Source organism: Spodoptera frugiperda, chromosome 15 (genome assembly GCF_023101765.2).
Source record: "Spodoptera frugiperda isolate SF20-4 chromosome 15, AGI-APGP_CSIRO_Sfru_2.0, whole genome shotgun sequence".
NCBI classification, from domain to species: domain Eukaryota; kingdom Metazoa; phylum Arthropoda; class Insecta; order Lepidoptera; family Noctuidae; genus Spodoptera; species Spodoptera frugiperda.
Window position 1 is genome coordinate 6230420 of NC_064226.1, and position 15868 is coordinate 6246287.

The window sequence follows — 15868 nt, forward strand, 5'->3', positions numbered from 1 at the left end:
CCATATCTCTTCTAAACAGTCATTGCGATTTAAAATCTCAATACCACATTGCCCAACCCGAGGATTAAACTTTACAGTCCACAGTGGCTGAAGATCACTCAAATATCACTTACCAATCAACTTCAGTGCCTAAAAACTTAAATAACTTAGTAACAAATACACGTGGCATGAGTAGGTACAATAAAAATATGCCAGCTTATAATAATTAATTAATCATCCTAAAGATATAATCACTCTAAAACATAAATTAGGAAGTTATAATAAGCGTTAAATATTCTTATCGCTAAAACACATTTTTAAACAAAAACATTATTTTTGTTATCGATCCATTATACTACTATATTACTGTAAATTTAATTTAAACTTTTTTTATTAAAATGCTTTTTTACATTACTTTATGCCCGTATTTCTTTTTCAGGCTTCAGGCGCAAGAGATGTCACTTTAGTAGTTAACGCATATTTTCAGCTACTATTATTGTTGCTCCCAGCACTATTTTAATAAGAAGCTTAAAAATTAAATTTTCGTCAAATACTTATGTGAATTTTAAATTAAATTATATGTGAATAGGAGAAGAACTTTAAATCACTTAACAACTATTGAGATTAGCAAACCTTTCTTCAACTTTACAGATTGTAGATAGACGTTCTAAATTAACTTATATACTATATATATATATATATATATAACCTATATATATATATAGGTTATATATATATAACCTATATATATATATATATATAGGTTATATATATATATATATATATTATACTTGTTGTCTACGTGAAAAACTCGAGCGTTTTCCGTTTTTCCGAATGAATTACAATATACAAGTAGCTTGTTATTTGTTAAGCGGTTGATGAGTGGCTTATATTGCAATCTGATTGCAACACGATATGAAACTGAAAAAAAGACATACTTAAGTAGCACTACATATTTATTGCATTTTTAATTTGGTTTAGTACAGCATAAAAGGCAGTACTTGTGCCATTAAATAGTAAGTATTTACCAGTAAATAAAAAAAAATATCTCTTAGAAACGGTGAGTACCTACTGATTTCAGGAAATGAAAACTGAAAAGTTAGTCGCAATTCGTCTATTAAGTGCCACCAGTAATGATAGAAATTGTACATAAACTTTAAATAAATCACGACAAATGACTGTCCTGTGTGATAAAATACATGGTCGCTTGACTTGAATGTCAATATCATTTATTTATGTAAAAATTCTATACGAATCGTGCTTTAAATATTCTACACGCATAATTATAAATTTTGGGGCACCGAAACGCGCGATTGTTCTGGCTTTGATTATATTTGCCCTCTGCCCGCTGAAAATTGGGCGCCGAAGTAAATAGACACGGGGGCGGCGTCCTCTCACAATAAACACATGTGCATGGGAATGCGGCGTATTATTGACATTGACATGTGGTAATGTATTTGATGAGTAAATAGTGTAATTACGAATTGTGAGTAGAAACAAGGTAGAAAGGCCCACGGTGGGGCGGAGCGAGGCATGCGCAGCGACGCGCGCGCAGTGGGCCGGCGGAGCGCGCGCGTGCCAGTACCTCTCAGCCCGCAGCCCGCGCCGCGACGCGTCTGCTCCCGCGCCCGCGCCCGCGTTTGCGACCGCTCAGCGTCTCACCCGACGGCGGCCTTTCTATAAAGACTAGCCGGCGCGAACACTCGCACGCAGTCACGACCCAACCACTCACTCGTGCACCCCGCTGACACGCGACATACATTACCCCGCGAAACACTTGACTCGCAACTCGCCTCAAGGAAGGAAGCAATCGTCACAAGATAAACATCTCAGCAACAATGGCAGAAAACGACTGGGGATACAGCGGCGAGAACGGTGAGTCCAACCTCAATGTTAAGTGCACCGAGCGGCGCGGACCGGTTTGTTTACATCGAGGCACGTGACACCATGTAAATAAAACTCCGAAAAGCTAACTTCTGATTTTCAATCCGGATTCAGTGATAAAGTGTGTTTTCTGAATATTGTGTTGTTCCGGATGTATTCTTAAAACAAACACTAAAGTGTACTTTGAACAATGATAATTTTGGTAAAACTAGTTTGGAGTATAGACTAAGTAGATGCTATCTATTCAAGAAGGGTTCCTATTCCAGTAGCCGTGTTTACTTTTGATAACAGTTAAGCTGACATTAGATGATACTTTCGCTATGCACATCGCTGCAATCAGAGCAAAACCGTATTATTTATCAGTACATTACCGTGGAGAGATAAAACATGACAGTGAACAACTAAATAAGTTTGCCATTGACGTAAAATGGTTTGTTTCAAACTTTATCTAAATTAGTTTCATTCATATGTTTTGTAACACCTGTTGATTTCATGATCCGAACAGTATTTGGAATGCGATTACGTTATTTGTTTAATTAAATGCCACGAAATGAATGAATATCAGTATCTTATTTATTGAACGCTATCCGCCTCGGTTGCTCACAACTATAGCTAATTACTTAGTATTTGTACGTCATCTACAATTTATAAAGGTAAAGCTAACGAAATCGTTTATTGCTTAGGTACGTGTTGTTGACTTTGTTAATTCTTAACATACATACGTGAACTTAGCGGCTACACGCAAAATGTGTTTTAAATCCGAGATAAATATTTATTTGTAATAGTAAAACAAAAAGTTTTTTTACGTAAAATCAGAAATTGGTGCCAAGAGTTGGCGTGGAGTTGCGTGAGGCGATGGCTGGCCTACTTTAATCCGTTCGGTAAGCCGGTTCCACTAATGAAACTTCTTCTGTACTATACGATACACCAATTGCCTTCTTTGTATCAACAACTTTTAACGCAAAACGCTGGAGGCAAACCAGTTCGACGCCAAAAAGATCCAAAAGCCCGCAAATCCTTATACGTCTCGAGGCTCGATTGTTGAGAGCGAGACAGAACTGACCTAATGTAACAAAGTGCAGGAAAAATATTTAAAAAATACCCTATTCCTTAGAACTCAAATCGACGTGGCGTAAATACTCTCTGATATTATTTGCTCTCGTTTTTATATCTTGGATTGTATTTTAAAAAATTCTTAATATAACCAGCATTTGTAAGTATAAGCAGTTACTAGGTAACTAACAATGTTAAAGATAACAATTGTAATTGCTAGATCCTTCTACTTAGTACCTATCTGTGCGAAAATAATACGCTTAGAGCTCGAACTACAGTCAACAAAAAATAGCGTTGAACCTTCAACTGAAAACACTTTAAAATCATTACTGTATCGAAGTTATTATTACTAATGTATCTTAGAGTGACGTACTATTAATATAGAAATATTTCAAATGAACTGCAATCAGAACCATTGAGGCAGCAAGTGGGTAACGATGTTTGTCGCGTAACTCATTAATTGTACGACTACTGCTTTATTATGTTTAATAATGTGGTTTTTCTAACAATATCTAACCATTCGCTGAGGCAAATTCATTATTATGTTAAGTAGTCTACGAATCATGAAAGAATTCACGGTTGTCGCGTTATTTACCGTGACTAATGTCTTATGATGTTTTCCAAAAGTCTTAAAAATTAGACAAATTCGTTTGCTTATCACCAGCTTCGTTACACCATATATACCACGTTTTGTCTTGATATACAAAGTAACGTGTAGTCACACGTTTGTCTATTTCGTATTTCAATGACAGACATCAATCAAATGTATTGTCTCGTTCCTATTTCCTTTTTCATTGAATCGTTCGAGAATGACTTAAACAAATTAATCTTTGTCAAATACATTTTTAAAGCACGTCATCGGATCATCAACAAGATATCTCTACTCAATAAATATTCATAGAATTTGAAGTAATAGGATTATAGGATATAATAAAGGCGAAAATTTTAGCTATATTCATGTTATGTATTTTGTAAAAAAATTAAGTATATACAATTCTGCACAGTGAGTAAGGTAATCTCTTTTACCTCTGAACTCCGACCAGATTTTGACCGTAACAACAGAGGCCACACAATGGGTTTCGTTCCAATGACTACCTCAAAGCGAAATAAAGAAGTGGTAGACAATACCATACTCCACAATGCTAACAGTATGAAATTTACTTACCTTCATTACCCTTTTTTTAGGGGGGAAAATCATCCAATAGCTTCTCTCGCCTTATGCGAGGCGAGAGGGAATGTCAGACTCTTACTAACTAAAAACCACCCCATACCTACTCCTGCTTTTCAAGCCGGAGCCCCGGTAAAATACAATTCAATTACGTGTTTCGTTTTATCCAAACACTTGTGTTACGTAATTAATTAGAATTTCAAAATGGCAAACAATTAGCTATCAATTCAAGTCTATCCAAGATGATTCTTTAGAATTACTTTCTTACGGCTTTCTGAAACTGAAATCTTAACAGCTAAAAAGAAATGATACATCTAGTTTCTTTTCAAATTGCTATAATTATGTAGATACTTTTCACTACTAGATATAAGGTATTCTATTATCTTCTAAGTATAATTCTGTTCGGTATTATGTTTGCAGAAAACGATTCGCTTTGCTTCAAATTTTTACTCGTTTTACAGCATGTATCCGTGTTTCTGCATAGATTGTTCGAACGCTACATGATCACAATAAGACGTGTTGTACATGCGCCGTTACTCTCTTATCTATGCAAAGGTAACATTATTTTTTCATGGCGCATTATGCATAAGCACGATAGTATTATTTTTCATACAATTTTTAATAAAGCGAAGAACAATAAAACCGTATAGTTGTGGAAGGGTTACGTGTTATAGTTTCATTTCCTGCAGATGGGAAACTGTGAAGGCTGCATGCATAAAGGTGAATATTGTGACAGATCTCTGCTAGAGCCGTCTTCTCAAACAATGAAATCAGTCGCATAATGACCATTTAATAACTATCATTTATTTAATTGTTCACTTTTTGCAGTCGTAAATTAGGTGCAATCAATGTAACAAACACAATTCACAGAAAAAAATGTCAAAAGGATAAATACTCCGCTCTATTTAGCACTGCCCCGAATTTTGCGCTGCTAAAACAATTCTAAAACCTATCGCGTACAACTGAAGGTTCGTTTATTCATGGACACTTTACGTTTCGTAATCGTCACATACTTAAATGTTTATGGCTCGTTGACCACCAACATGACAATTTGACCCGTTTACTCATAATCAAATAAAGCCCAAAAAACTTCGCCAACTATTTCAGTTGTAGCAATAAATCTTTTGCTTCCGTTTTATGAATGTGAGCAGTTCTCATTGTTGGTACTACATGGTAAATATATTATCCACGCGTTCTTGTAACACATTGCAGGACTCACAAATAACATTTTCGTTCAAAGCCCTCGAAAAATCCACGTGTTTGTAGACGAGACACTTTGTCCTCTCCCAATCAATTGTAGACATAGGGTGAGTATGGAATGAATAAAACATTTAATAAACATGCAATCCATCTCATCTGTATGAGCCTCCATTACCTAAGCGCTCTGTCTTCGCATACAGCTAAGTAATTGGCCAACTAGACAGGTATAAAAACGATTACAATAACTACAGTTTAGCGAACATGATGACAATAAATAGCTGTTTAGACAATAAAAAACCCTTATTTCTTAGACGAATTTTTAAAACTACTTCTATTGTGTTTAACATAGAGTTTGATTTTCTTTAAATTTTCAGTTTACACACATCCATATGTCTAAAGTAAATACATGATTTTTAGTAAAATCCGAACTATTTTACATAACCGTTCTCTACATAACGCGAACAACAAAAATAAATACAATGTTTTACGCTTCATTGTAACGGTCAATGGAAATTATTTATTTAGCAATTGCTATACAGAAGTTAATCGATACATATTTGATTTTAGTTTCAACGAATTGGTTAGTTCGCGAATTCGGCGGCAAAAAATATTTCCACATGACTAAACTCGAACAAACAAAATGTCGCACAATCAATGTTTACAAGTCGACCAACACCGCTAACAGACAGATTAGTCAGTCAAAACTGAGTGATAATTTACTCCACCATCTAACATTATCATGGTAATATCAGGATTTACTAAAATACAATAGAAATTTGAGCGTGTGTATTAAATAAGTTGTTTTGAAACTATGCAAAGGATATCACCAGTTTTATCCAGTTTCCATTCAAGCAGTTAGTGTCTAGTGACCTTAATACTGTTGTCATTGAAGTTTAAAAGGTAATTAGTTATTTAATAGAATTCAATAAAATCATAAATAATATAATAATGCTTCAACTAATACTTTATTTATAAGTATACAAGTACATTGGTACATAGTTGCCGACGTGTAATCTTGAAACATCTTATATCTGATGACACACTGACTTACAAAAAACATGAAGAAAAAACTGCAGGATATACCTATGACGTCGGTACATATGTATTATGTGTACGACTGTAAATAATGCATGGTTGTATAGGTACTGTTTGATAGCGTGTAGCTAATGTCAGGTTATTAGAGTTCACAGTAGCCATTATTGAACAATGATGAGACTGGAGGCGGACTCTTCCCTCATCCAATTGTCACTAAACATGTACTGGTGGTGATTATGTACTATGATTCGTTTTTCTTACATAAAAAAAATATTTAAAAAACATGCGTGATTAATTGATAATAAACTGTCATTGGTAATGTTCCTCTTGATTTGAGTTAGTGGGCGTTTTTGTTCCTTCCTCCGAAGCCTGTCTGACACTGACGGCCTCGTCCGTGTCGCTCCGTTACGGAAACGAAGGTTAATCGCTCAACGAACAGTTCATATTTTCTATCAACTGTTAACTCAATAAGGAAATAATTATAATCTTACGTTGTCGTGCTAAATTACTTCGGTGTTCTGGACCTCGCACTCGCAATTCGCTTGCGCATGAATTGAATTGTAGCGTGTGACCGTGTGACTCTAGTCGTATGAAATAGTACTAATGCTACTACAGTCTGCTCTAGTTATATTGTCACCGATGTTTTTTATATTAATTTCATATATTAAGCTTTGAAGACGTAGGATCTTGCACATTTCCTAATTAAATCTATTAAACAATAGTTTTAACTATACTTATATGTATTTATTTAATTTATTACTGAACACAACTTTGTAAAACGAATGTTTATCGCACCTGCAGATACATTCTGTATACACACGCTGTATAAACGGTTCAACTTAGTTCATTACCGTTGCCTTTCCGAGGTTGAGGCTGAGATTGTAAATAAAGGCTTGTACAATAGAGACTATTATCTTATTATATGATACTAGTACACTTATATTATTAAGTCTCAGTGACAAATAGTTATTGCAAAAGATAGCGAATGTTTACAGCCATTCGGAACAGTAATTTACATCACGCGCGGGTTAAAGTCCCAACCACTTCCCCAATACTTAACCACAAAGGTTTATACCATTACTCACTTAAAGGTGAATAGTACAAAACTTAATCACCTTAAGTGACCTAGTGAAATGGACTTCCTCACAAAAATGTCAAATGTTAAATAAGATAATGAGTAAGGGAGAGAGCACAGATTCAATGAAGGCGACAATCCGAGGGCACTTGTAAAAGTGGGCAAATAAATATGTGAGAGATAAGTGCGGCCGAGGTCGGAGGCGACTGCACGCTCGTGACGTGCACGGCTACTCGCACTCGGCTCTCACATCGTCGGATAATCATTACTAAATTAACCATCTGTAAAACTTCAGATATTTGCACAAAAATAAACAAATAACTGACCATTATACCTAAAATATATTCGTAAACATGCCAGATTAAAACAAACACAGGATACAGTACATTTATCTCAAAAATGTACTCTAACGAAAAGATTACGTGGTATCAACAGGAACAGTAAGTAACAACACGTGGTACCTAGCGTGGCTTAGGTACAACACTGTATTTATGAACACAGATGTTTTAATTCAATATGTTACGTTGCGATCGTAATTTTGCAAACACATGTTCTGTACTGCACTTATTTTAGAACAAAGTTGGATTAAAATAATTCTGTGTTAACAGTACATTTAGTATGATTAACCTTTGATATGATCCACACACTTTACGTAAACAGAGGGGGCAAGGGGCGCTGTTCTATGCGTGTCTAGTATCAGAAACTGTACGATAGGTCAGTGGGATTTCGGAATTAATATCTGAATATAAATTGTAAACTAATCAACCAAAAGAATCTACGATCTAACCTTCAACCAAATTACGTTTTATCGAGAGGCAGCTAAGTAAACATTGCAATTCGATGCACTAACTGCAAAATGTTTTCGTAACATACTTTATAAATAGTCATTGATTCATTGCTACAATTTTATATGTACATTGAATGAATCACCTGCAACGTTTAATGTCGATTTGTGGTCAAGTACAACAAAAGATTAAGCTTAAATTAAGCTGAAAATTACGTAGGCGGGCGTACTTCTACGAATAAGTCGGAAAATAGTTGTAAAATATACGATAAAACGATGACGTAAAGTCGATGATTCTAAAACATCAAACCTACCAATTTTTGCCGAAGAGGATGGCCATATAAGTGCACTTAATGCCAGTTGTCAAATGGTTTTGCAAATGGATCTGTTGCTAATTGGACAAATGTATAAATAACAAAATAAATCAAGTTATAAATGAAATTAATTAAAGTAATATATCATATTATTAAATTAATTAATTATACCCACTTCGGTACCATACAGGATCCCAGATCCTAGGTAAGAAGTAGATCCCAGTAGGGATAATGCCCGACCTGGAGCTGCGGACTACCTAGCGAATTATCGAGGCTCCGGCTCGAAGAGCAGGAGTAAGAACGGAGTGGTTTTTAGCCAGAAAGAGTCTGACACTCCTTCTCGCCTTACCTTATGCGGGGAAAGACTTAGGATGATTTTCCCCTGTCAAAAAAACTTAAACCCTATAATGTTTATGTGTTTATTGCAATTTTGAACAGATTTGATATCGGATGATGATGATGCAGTCGGTATGGTAACGGATGAGGGCGGGATGCAGTCATTACAATGCCTGCATGATTCGCGTTTCAACACAGATAGATGTCATCCGTACATAGGTACTCCTGACTCCCAAGCCCTCTATTAACTGACATGGGAATGAAACCAGAAAATATTGCAAGCCACAGAAAGGGGATCGCTGAAACATATTTATAGAGTAAAATGCAAAAACGAAACATACTGTTTCTCGTGTGTTGTTTACATAATATCACAGATATTTTAACAAGATCAAGGACTTATACCACTAATTTGTAATTTGCATAGGGTGCGAGATATCCCTATCTATTATAGGTATCGGTGTATATGATCAATATCGGTATTGGTGATTGTTATTGACACACGCGCATCCGGTGTCCGAGTGGGCTCAATTGGTAAAATGACCGGTATATATTTATTTTCATGAACACTGCCGCCAATGTGGGCTACATTATCTATGGATATTTATACTGGACAACCTTCACGACTGATTTGCGTTCCATCGACTGTAAAAAGTAAAATAAAAAAATATCTACAGGTGGAATCAGCAACATACCTTCATATTGTCTACGCTCGTTTTTAACCTCTTTTTTATTACGTTAACCTTAACCAATTCATTTACCAGTTTAAAAACAAAACGGTTAATTGAAACCACAATAAAACTCCGGAAAGGTCATTAAGAAGTGTTTCTTGACATTTTGTTATTAACAATGAGTATGTAGCTATAAATAAGTTAACATAAAAATAAGAATTGGCATAACACTCGGAAATACCTAGCCAAAGAATATCGTGACACGATAGACGGCTGGTAATAAGCAAAAAAATATTTACAAGTATTGCGAGCGAGACTTGCGAACATTATCGTTGAAACTTTCACAAAACTACGCGTTGGGAAGTTCATGCCGGTGGCCTCCGAATGGATCGGAACTAGCGAGTGGGACGATCGTCACTCGACACTCAACTACATCCTAATACGAACACCGCTAAATAAATAACATTACGAGCATTGAAATCCAGTCAATACTTACTAAGTACGTGAAACACTTGAGTTTTTAAAGCATCACTCCACGGCTTACTTTATTTTCACTAATTTAAATATTTTGACGTTCAAAATCCGATAACAAACTCTCGTCACATCCATAAGTTTGGAAATCATAAATATAAGACAGGGATTCATCATTATAAAAATGTTTCTTTAAGTATTTCCAAGTAGAGCAGCGTGCGGTGGCTTCCTGATAAGATAACACTAATGTGATAGTTAAACAAGCTGTCAGTCCATCATTCGTGTGTCGAGAGGTATTCACTCATCTCTCACGTTGAGACGGCCACTCAAACTAATTCATTTCACAATAACTTATGATTTTCATGATGTCTTAATCAACATTTCATAATCTTTAACTTGAAACTTTCACTGTCCGCGGTTTGGTGCAGAAAAAAATGCTAATTTAGGGTGTGTCCGCATTTTAGTGTTAATTTTACTAATATGTAAACATTCTAGTAGATTCCTACTTAATTAGTAATAGGTAAATGCCACGCCCCCTTGGCAGTAAACTAAATGACGCTGATGACGCGACAATGACGCCTATTCAGTTCCTACGCACACGTGGTTTTCATTAGACATCAGTTTGTGGGAGTTTTTGCAATATTTTTCCGTCCATGAAATGTACAGAAATATTACAAGAGAAAATACCGGGTAAATTGGTACTTTGTACACTCAGTACAAAGTACTCACCTACGATCAAAATTACCTAAACCTCTTCATCGATCGATTTAAAATACATTCAATTTAACAATCGGGTAATAATCTGATTAAAAGTTAATTAACCGCAAAAACAAAAAATTATAAATCAAGACCAGTTCAGAATAGGAATTAGCTAATGATAATCATGATGACATGAACTGAATACCACTCCAAACTTGGGAATTCCTTTGTGGATGACTTTAGAATTTTAATAAGCAGCATTATACAATCTTATGTATGTAGATACCAGCTTTCTATTCCTTTTGTTTAGTTTACGCAATGTCATATTTTATACTGTCAACTGTTAATGACTAACGGTTATATCTACATACATATAATATGGAAATAGGTAGATGATTAAAAGAAGATTAAAATATTTTGATCCATACCTTACCATATTTGATCATAAAGCAAGAAAACAGAAAATGACTGTGATGTCTACCGTTTAAGAAGGTACTGAATCTTATTTTCCTTCCTTAAAGTCTGGAAGGTAGGTCATAACTACGTCAAATTGGTCTCAATAATAAGTACAGTAGCTGTAGAATCATAATTATTATATTCAGAAGATAAGTATTGGTACTATGTATAATAAAATGTTGTCTCTGAAAACTTAATAAAATATTTTTTTACTTTGGACTGTATCCTTTGAGATTAACATTGACCGCCGTGGTGGTCACAATCACAGCCTTCAACAGTTTTCTATTGGCAGTCAAAGACCTAAAAATAAATGATCCCTTTATATCTTAGTTCAAAATAGGTCCACTGAATGGCTGGTGATAACACGAACATCCTTTCCAGAATAATCCAGATATAAAAACATTTCTCCTATAAATAACCAATGGCATTATGCGATATCGTCAGTTATCAGATCAGCTGGTCCAGTAGTCCCATATCACACTTCTGGGTCAGTTAACAATCGGCCTAATGTTTGTGTGTCAATGAACGGCAAACAAAAAACAACAGTTACTTGTATAAGCTGCGGACGCTTTACTACGATTTTTAATCGCTGATCTATTTTTGGTCTTACTATGTCAGGTAAAAAACTTCCTAAACTAGACGCTATGAACAGCCCTTCACCGATCGACTGGTTAAGCAGACTATGTTAATATCTTATGCATGGAGGAAAACGATAACTTGTTGCTAGGGTAGAAAGAAACTACATTATTATGCAGTTCTTGTAAATTGGAAAAACCATGTTCGATCCGCAGAACGATGAGAAAGGATTTATATTTAGTTTATATTTACCTAATATCTTGTTCAATTTGCAGGTCCTTCAACATGGACGGAGAAGTTCCCAGAAGCCCGCGGAGCTCGGCAGAGTCCAGTAGACATCGACACGTCCAGAATAAGCAGTGGAGGGAGCGCGCCCCTTCTCAAGTTCAGATACTCTGTCAACCATCCCCGGTCTGTTGTGAACCCCGGCTACTGCTGGAGAGTAGACGAGAATGGATATGAGTCAGGTATGTTTAATACTTAGCTCATTATGTCACCGAATCGGCAGCTGAGCCATTTATTCTGGTTCGTCTTTCAAATATCATTAGATACTGTCAAGTTTCCTTATTCGGCATTCGGAGCCGGCTTCAAAAATGTATAATTCCTGTAACAATTCCAAATCTTTATCGTGTCTTTTAAGAGCACAAAACTGTGGGATAAGTAATTGGATTACAGTCAACTCTGGTTTTATGATAACTAGCTCTACACCGCAAATGCCAATTTAGGTTTTCTACTTCTCGTATTTATTGCCTTTTGTAGTAGACTTTATTGTGGGGCAACATACGGTCTACGGCATATTAGGTAGACATACAATAATGTTATTTATCCAAAAAATATTCAAAAATATTCCGATAAATATCGTGAGCTATTCATGCAGGAAGCACTAATAATTTTGCTGATGTAAATTATAATACAAAACGACTCTACAAAAAACTGTTTTGCAAGGTTATCACTGCAAAATGGTTTATTACTTTTTGAGCATTTTAATGACACATAATTATCATCTGTCCTATGGTCATACGACTGGAGTACCTTGATATGACCTATCAACATGACTTATGTTTGACAATGTATAAACTGCAATAACTCCAATGGATTAAATAATGAACGTGTAAAAGGAAGTTGCACGTCCTCGTGTAAACTGACGGCCAATTTGCATTTCCATCGACACGATGAGCGACGCGGCGGCGGCGGCGGCGGCGGTGTACCCTCGCGGTGACTCACTGTATCATTCGTTCCAGTCCCACGCAATTTCGGGAACACCTTTTTGCATGTGCACATTAATTGTCCTGAAAATGAAAGGGTTCCTACCCTACCTCATTGGGGGATGACGTCAGCTCTAACCCTTTTATAAATTTTATCAGCCTATTTCATAAATACTTATACCTATGTATGAACGTGCACGATCCGATTCAATTTATTATAACTCTACGGCTTCTTGCACAAGAAACTCTTTTTATAACTTTCAACGTCATAAATGCAATTTATTACTTTCTGCATCCATTTACCTAAGTGAATAAACATTCAAAATATAATAAACTGGTTTTTTGCAGAGCTGCGAGGTGGTCCTCTTGGCCAAGACGTGTATAAGCTACAGCAGTGGCATTGTCACTGGGGCGCAGTCAATGGTGAAGGCTCAGAGCACACCGTGGACGGTCGCTCCTTCTCCGGTGAACTGCACCTGGTTCACTGGAACACCACAAAGTACAACAGCTTCCAAGAAGCTGCCGGGCAACCTGATGGACTTGCAGTTCTAGGCGTACTATTAATGGTGAGTCACCAAAACATTACCAAGATGATGTCGCTTTATCATTAAAAAATGTAGCGAAGTTTATGAATCTGTTAATTGGTCGTAAATGCATCATAAACGCACAAACCGCATTATTTATTTACCTGTTAACCGCGACTAATCACGAGAGCTATTCACTTAGCTAACTCTCTGTAATAAGTATTACTTACTTGTCTTATGTTATGTTTCATCGATGTATTCTACTAAAATACTTGCCCAGAAGAACTTATTAGAAGCCAACTTAGTACCTACCCATGTAGTACTGAGTCAGTGAAGCGGTTGTTTACCTGAATGGTCTTTATAAGTTCACATAATCAGCATAATGCATTCAATAAAACTGTATTATGCAATAGGTGACATAACAAATAGGAGAAGAAAAGACACGTGTCTAGGTCAAATTGTATAAACATTCTAATATGAAATTGAAGTAGATGAGGTTACAGTTGTTTGTAAAAAGTATCTTTCCGATAATTTTTTGGCAATGCTAGAGATATATGCATTTAAAATCAAGCAATAAAGTAAACCATGAATAGTAATTTATTTACACGTCATATACATAATGTACGATTGTTCGTGACATATATGTAACTCCTTACCTATTTTATTATAACCAGTAGCGTTTAATATTAAAATATCACAAAGTGAATTGATTTCATACATGGCTACCTTTTATAAGTGAGAGATGGGTGCGATAACGAGCTCTTTCACACTACAGAGTAACTTTCTCTCGTCAAATGCGAACAACAGCGGCGCAACATTACAGCTTTGACAATAAGATGATTTAAACATTTCTTTAAACAACATTTCACGGCGCGCTCTTTCTCTACTGCCTTTATAAAAGTAACACTTTCAGCGCCCGCGGCTCCGCCTGTGCGGATTTAAAGAGATTTCGATCCTAAAGAAATATCGGAATAAAAGTAGGCATTGTAACTTCATGAAAAGTAATTGTAATTGTCAACGGTAAAAAAAAATTTCAAATCAATCAATGCAAACAAGCAATCTTATCTTTTCTCTTTACAATATTACATAAGTAGAGATAAACTAACTTCGATTTTTATTTCCCCTACGTTGATACAAAAATCCTGTCTTCATCTCATTAAAATTCGTTCAGCCGTTTCTGAACTGCAAACATCACTTTCATTACTACTGGAAACATATGAATAATTATGTAAAAACAAGTTTCGATTTATATGACTCAGACTACTTGCATTAAAAGAATTAATTCTTATTACTCACATTATTTTGGAACTGTTTACAATTTTAGTGTTTTACGGTGTACTGAATATTGTAAGTACTCGACACGCATACATTTTATATGCAACACCCATAATATTTGTATGGATTCAGATTTGCGAGCGTCGCGTCGTCTATTTAGTAGATATGCAGGAATTTTATGTGTATTTTATTCAGTCTTACGACAAAAACACTAAGTGTTGATACTTATTTTCTAATAATTGAATTCTATTATACCAGCAAAAACTCATGGTTTATGTAGATAGACAGACTGTTCGAAGTGTCTCAAAATATACTTGGTACCTACATGAAGCTAAAGAGATTCTGCTAAGCCAATATTGCACTTTTATGCGAAGTAGGATATTGTGTCACCGAAGCCTAACAACCAAATCCTGTTAACTGCATTATGTTCTATTGTAGTGCACATGTCATCTGGTTTGATGCAGCCTATGTAGTAGATAGTTAAGCGTCTACTTATAGACTTTAATGGACTATTTACATAAATATAGGTAGGTAGGTAAATGACTATGAAGATGTTACTAGAAAATTACTGACTATGAAGACGTCATTAGAAAATTACAGCTCTAGAAAACATAACCTACCACTACGTAATATAATTCTTGAGATACTATAATTTTCCTTAAACATAAACTTTTTTCATTAAACATAATGCCAGGTAAAATCTAGCTCAGTCAGTTAGGTAGGTACTTCAGTCATTTTAATATAATCCTCGGTAACAGGTCGCAATCTGAATACAATAAGTCTCATTTAAATTTTACTTCATAAACACGTTATTCAACAATGCCGCTCCAAGTGTAGCGAATTATAGCAACAATAAGTCTAAAGTCCTTAGTTCTTGGATTGATTTTTCGTATGCAATGATAACATTGTTTAGTATTTTATTTACCTATATATTTTTATTTGACTTTACAGGTCGGTTCAAAGCATGACGAATTGGACAAAGTGATACGGTTGCTACCGTTCATAACGCATAAGAACGACAAGGTGACATTGTCTGACCCCCTGGACCCTGTGAAGCTGCTGCCGTCGCAGTACGCGTACTGGACATACCCTGGCTCCCTCACCACCCCGCCCTGCACTGAATCCGTAATTGATGAGAATCTAATTTTAACATGTAAGGAGTTATG

At 35.6% G+C, this 15868-nt stretch overlaps 1 protein-coding gene across 4 annotated transcripts in view; it reads left to right on the top strand.

The window, feature by feature from the left end:
* Positions 1-1517: 1517 nt before the first annotated feature.
* Positions 1518-15868, top strand: part of LOC118270569 (carbonic anhydrase 1) — a 32463-nt gene continuing 18112 nt past the window's right edge. Inside the window, exons 1-4 of one of the 4 annotated variants that reach the window (XM_050698575.1) lie at positions 1518-1854; positions 11974-12165; positions 13252-13469; positions 15654-15725. In XM_050698575.1, the coding sequence (XP_050554532.1) occupies positions 1818-1854; positions 11974-12165; positions 13252-13469; positions 15654-15725 (519 nt within the window). In that variant the 5' untranslated portion in view covers positions 1518-1817. The remainder of the gene's footprint in view (positions 1855-11973; positions 12166-13251; positions 13470-15653; positions 15726-15868) is intronic. The other 3 variants (XM_050698574.1, XM_050698576.1, XM_035586195.2) reach the window with 3 other exon arrangements.